This window comes from Lipotes vexillifer, unplaced genomic scaffold (assembly GCF_000442215.2).
Source record: "Lipotes vexillifer unplaced genomic scaffold, Lipotes_vexillifer_v1.1 scaffold1934, whole genome shotgun sequence".
In the NCBI taxonomy this organism is placed as follows: domain Eukaryota; kingdom Metazoa; phylum Chordata; class Mammalia; order Artiodactyla; family Lipotidae; genus Lipotes; species Lipotes vexillifer.
In genome coordinates this window covers 77,121-82,859 of record NW_006791881.1, presented here as the reverse complement: position 1 = coordinate 82,859, position 5,739 = coordinate 77,121, and the positions used below count along the sequence as shown (strand labels likewise).

The 5,739-nt window shown below is 50.5% G+C and overlaps 1 protein-coding gene across 1 annotated transcript in view; it reads right to left on the bottom strand.

Annotated features, from left to right (window-relative positions):
• The window catches only part of GPD1L (glycerol-3-phosphate dehydrogenase 1 like), a 57,977-nt gene that overhangs the window by 4,843 nt on the left and 47,395 nt on the right, over positions 1-5,739 (bottom strand). Inside the window, exons 6-7 of the mRNA XM_007464915.1 lie at positions 3,887-4,120; positions 3,278-3,384 (exon numbers count right to left, since the gene is read on the bottom strand). Coding sequence (XP_007464977.1) covers positions 3,278-3,384; positions 3,887-4,120 — 341 coding nt within the window. The remainder of the gene's footprint in view (positions 1-3,277; positions 3,385-3,886; positions 4,121-5,739) is intronic.

The window sequence follows — 5,739 nt, the reverse complement described above, 5'->3', positions numbered from 1 at the left end:
GCGGCAGGAGAGGCCGCAACGGTGAGAGGCCCGCGTACCGCAAAAAAAAAAAAAGACTCAAGAGGAGAGGAGGCCTGATTTAGCCCACACTGTTTACCCTCAGCTTTATGCTTTGGTCATGAGGAGTAAAGAAATGAGGCTGAGCCTGCCAGTTCTGCTTCATGAGTGACAGCTCCACAGGGCGCCAGCTCTCCCCACGCTGCCTCCTCCCCCTCCTCCCTCCCCTTCTCCCCTCTTTCCCCCCTTCTCTCCTCCCCCTTTTATATGTAAATTTTTTATATAAATATAAATATAAATATAAATATATATATCCTAGGGGACTTCCCTGGCGGTCCAGTGGTTAAGACTCCACACTTCCAATGTAGGGGGCACAGGTTCGATCCCAGGTTGGGGAACTAAGATCCCACATGCTGCATGGCACGGCCAAAAAAAAAAATTCTGAAGTGATGAAAAGGGACAAAGCAGACTGTGGAGTTCGTTACCCATCACACAAAGAAAAGGGCCATGTGGAAAGTTCACTGAACCCTGAGAAATCCACCTCCATCTGGGGTAGGGATCAGGACCCACTTTAACCTGTGTGCCTTTTTCTTTTCTTTTCTTTTCTTTTTTTCTGTACGCGGGCCTCTCGCTGTTGTGGCCTCTCCCATTGCAGAGCACAGGCTCTAGACGTGCAGGCTCAGTGGCCATTGCTCACGGGCCCAGCCGCTCCGCAGCATGTGGGATCTTCCCGGACCGGGGCACGAACCCGTGTCCCCTGCACTGGCAGGCGGACTCCCAACCACTGCGCCATCAGGGAAGCCCCGTGTGCCTTTTTGTATGACTTTAATTTTTTTTTTAAGTCCATAGCACATTAGCAGCAAGTGTCTAAACCAGGGGTTGGCAAACCATGGCCTGAGAAGCAAGTCTGGCCTGTGACTTGTTTTTGTGCCGCCTGTAGGCTAAGAATCATTTTTACCTTTTTAAAGAACTATCATCAGAAACAAAGACTGTAGGGCAGAGTCCTGTATGTGGTCTACAAAGATGAAATCTTTGCTATGTGATTCTTTACAGAGAAAGTTTGCCGACTGCTGCTCTAAACAGTAAGTTCAAAGCAGGGAAAATGATTTGTATCTGGAGGATATGAAAGAGGTTCTCTGAGGACAGACCTGGCTTGCCTTGTGGGTGATGATGGCTGAGATGCTCATAAGGGGGTGTCCAGGCAGGCCAAACCGCAGGACAGATGCACACAGGAGTCTGAGAAGGAGGCGGTTGGGGCCAAGGGAAGTCCGCTTCCACTAAAGCAGGGGTCACAGGACACGCTGTTAGAAACAAAGTTGGTACTCAACTGAGATGCCAACCTAAGGCCTGTGGACCTCCTTCTCTAAGAGCAGGAGGCCTCTGAGTTAGAGGTGACCACGGCAGTCATCTGGTCTACCCCTTTGACTTTGTGGATAAACAGCACAGAACAGCTAAAAACATGACCTGCCCAAGACCACACAGCTAATGAGACACAAGGCCACTGTCCTTCTGCTCAGCGCTCTTTCTATAGCAGGGAAGGGAGAAGGAAATGGAGGAAGACCAGCACGGTGATGGCTGGAATGGAAAAGAAAGAAATCCAGGTAAGCGGCAGTGCAAAGGGAGAATAGTAGGACTTGGCTCTACTTGTGCCACTGGGGGCAGGCGCAGTGGGGGATGGACCCATGGGACTCGACACTAGGCCTGGGAGAAGAGCAGGTGCCCCTCAATCCAGCAGCGACCTCACTAAGCACAGGGATGGTCGGGTCGATTTCTAATCAGAAGAAAATGGGACATGACTGTGGAGAGGTGGGTTTCTCCTGCTTGGTTACACTTGCTTTTAAACAGGCAGGTACTGATCCCAGAACACCTGTTCCAGCCTGTATCCTCCAGTAGTTAGATAACACACACAGACGCACACCGGCCAGTGTGTCAACTCACAGAATCCTATCAAAGGACAGGACCCTATCCTATCTGTATACTACTGTGGGATCCTAGGACTCTACCTTGGTTGCATACAGATGCCACTTTAAAACTGTGATTGGGAGAGACTCACCATCATCAAACACCCAGGTATTTTTTTTAAGACTTAAAACAAAAATTCCTGATAAAGACTTAACGGTCATTAAAGTTGCCCCAATCACACACAAACCCATCAGTATCTGCTGTTAAACAGGTAAGGAAAACCATGCATGTCCTGGGTATTTTCCTTTTAATCATGATTAAAAGGTAGTCCTCCTCCTCCGAGGCTTGTTTATGACTCCCCCTTCTGCCCGGCTGGCATTGAAAGCCGTTTCAAAAAAATCAGATGCAAATTAAGGAAGGAAGACAAATGCTCTACTGCCCCTCATTTCTAACTTTCAATAGGGAACTGGATGGCTGAACAAGGGGGCGAGCTGGATGCAGGCGGCGGGGTCAAGATGCAGGTGCTTGGGACCAGCAGCATCTAGACTGACCTGTAGAGGGTAAGGGAGCTGATGGCAGACCCGTGACCCACCTCCCGGTGCAGAGAAGTGCACGCTGGGGACCAGCTCCCCACTCTCCCAGGCACCCACCTCTCCAGACTATTATAGGAGCGTTAAGGACGCCCAGGATGTGCCACACAAACATTTACTGGGTGGTGTGGTAGCATCGTGATTACAAAGACAGGATTAGCAAATCAACAAGAGGAAGGGCTGGGGCAGCCTCAGACGCTGGGCAGCTTCTGCGGGACTACTGGGCTTCCTCCCTCCATCCCGCAGCACAGCAAGCTGATCCAAGCCACCTCTAACACGTGACCCGCCGGGACAGGCAGCAGAGGATGGGTGGGGAGACTACAAGGCTGCTCATCACACCTTAAAAGGGGCATCTCTAGTGCTGGAGTCCTGGGGGGAACTTGTCCTTCCTTCTTTTCTGAATTGTTTGACATTTCATTAACAAGGCTGTATCTTTTTATTAAAAGGACAAAGTAGTCTTTTTTTAAAATTTAAAATGTATGTCATGTAGCTCTTACCAACCACCCTGCAGGACAAGCCAGAATCTCAAACTTCCTATTTTGTACTATGCCTTACAGCGCTGAGCCTTCCTCCCTCGTTTCGTGTTTTGTGTAAATGCTCATTTTCAGGGTAGGCAGATGTTTCCTGCCATAGACCCTCACATCACACAAAGGATGGAACTAATCCAGTAACTTTCTGCACACACTCATCAAGTGCCTGTGCTCACGTGCTGACCAGGCTGGGGGTCGTGAACAAGGCGGGGGGGATGATGGCCGCTCCTCTGGCCTCATGGACAACGGGACACTTACTTGTCGAGCAGCCCCTTCTGTTTGAGTATGCGGTACACCTCGGCCGAAGTCTGAGGTCCTTGCAGCTTCTGCCCATTCAGCATCTCCTTCTCCAATTCTTCGATGGTCTTAAAAACAAAGGATGAAAACAATCTCCTGTAAAATCTAGAGCACCACTTATTTTTCTTTTTTTTTTTTTTTTTTTTTTTTTTTTTTTTTTTTTTTTTTTTTTTTTGCGCTCCGCGGGCCTCTCACTGTTGTGGCCTCTCCCGCCGCGGAGCACAGGCTCCGGACGCGCAGGCCCAGCGGCCACGGCTCACGGGCCCAGCCGCTCCGCGGCACGTGGGGTCCTCCCGGACCGGGGCACGAGCCCGCGTCCCCTGCATCGGCAGGCGGGCTCTCAACCACTGCGCCGCCAGGGGAGCCCTGGGGCACCACTTATTTGAAGAGCAGAGCGGGGGAGGAGAGCTGCAAGCCACGAAGAGGTAACGACATTCGAGACCGAGGGTGTAGGACTGAAGCGCTTTTAAGCAAAGGCAGATGGGGGTTAGCAGGACAAGCCCAGCACACACAGCCTCCACCCCCAGGTCAGCGGCTCTCCCCAGCCTGGGATGCCACACCGGGGGCTACCTTTCCGGTCCTGGCAAAGGCCTCGGCCACCCTGCGGTTCCGGCCCCCATAGCAGGTGGTGATCAGATCAGCCACGCCGCAGCTCTCCAGGAAGGTGGCCGTGGACACCTGGCCCTTGCAGAAGATCCTGGCAAAGGCGATCATTTCCATGAGCCCCAGGCGGATGACAGCGGCCTTGGTGTTGTCGCCACAGCGGAGGCCGTCGCAGAACCCGGCTCCCACGGCCACGATGTTCTACAAAGGAGACAAGAAAGCCGGGGATGCCGTCACACGCCTGCTGGAGGAGAGAATGCAGGGAAGGCAGGGACACTGGCTCCCCTGGGTCCCACACGACCCAGGGTTCTTTTTTTTAAAACATTTATTTATTTATTTGGCTGTGCCGGGTCTTAGCTGCAGCATGCGGGATCTTCGTTGCTGCGTGCGGGATCTTTTAGTTCCAGCATGCGGGATCTAGTTCACCGACCAGGGATCGAACCCAGGCCCCCTGCATTGGGAGCTCGGAGTCTTAGCCACTGAACCACTAGGGAAGTCCCACGACCTGGGGTTCTGCTTTTGTACCCGTGAGAGAGAGAGTAGAAAGAAGGGACCAGGCTCCCATATTCCCATTCACAGGGCAAAGGGCCCACATCTGTGCTCAGAGGGAGGCATCAGCCAGAATGGGAACGGTGGATGGTAGTCTCTGGTCAAATACTGTTTGAACAAAAGTTTTTTTTTTTTTTTTCTTTTATAGTTGAATAAATCAAATGTTTCAACTATAACATTCACAGAAAAGTAGTCAAATCATAAGTGCAGGGCTTGATGAATTTTCACAAACCAGACACACCTGTGTAACCAGCACCCTGATCAAGGAGTAGAACGTAACCAGTGCCCCAGGAAGCCCCCTCTGACCTTCTCCTGGTCACCCCTGCACCAAAGGCAACCTCTCTCCTGACTTCTAATGGCACAGGTTTACTTTCCTTGTCCTTAAACTTTATATGAATAGAATCATACAGGGTGTAATCCTTCGTGTCTATCTTCTCTGTCTCAATTTGACATCACGTTTGTGAGCTTCAGCCGTATTTTTACACATAACGCATTTATTTTCATTGCTACGTTATATTCCATTGTGCAAATATACTGCAATTTATCTGTTCTGTTGATTGGCATTGGGGTAGTTTCCAGTTTGGAGCCATTACAAATGGCTCTGCTATGACACCTGGTACATGACCTCTGGTGGCCGTGAGCAGGCACTTCTGTTGGGAGCATACCTGGGTCAGAAGTGCTGCATGATGATGAATGCATACGTGCAGATCAAGTTTCTGCCTTTTATTTAATAAGCCCTGGGATTTCCCTGGTGGTGCAGTGGTTAAGAATCCACCTGCCAATGCAGGGGACACGGGTTTGATCTCTGGTCTGGGAAGATCCTACATGCTGCGGAGCAACTAAACCCGTGCGCCACAACTACTGAGCCTGTGCTCTAGAGCCCATGACCCGCAACAAGAGAAGCCACCGCAATGAGAAGCCCGCGCACTGCAATGAAGACCCAACTCAGCCAAAAATAAGTAAATAAATAAATTTAATAATCCCTAAATGAGCATTTCTGAAGCGCTGGGTTGTTGCGTGGCTCTATGCTGGACACCAGGCAGATCAGACACAGACTTGCCTCTTCAGAAGCTGATAACCTAGTTCGGGGGTCAGCAAATCAGGGCCAAGTGTTATAAGTAACGTTGTACTGGAAACCAGGACTGCCCGTTCAGTTACACGCTGTCTGTGGTTGCCTGTGTGCTGTCAACAGATCTGAGTAGTTGTGCAGAGACCTTTAAGGTCTGCAAAGCCCACAATTTCTTTTTTTTTTTTTTTTTTTTTTTTTTCCT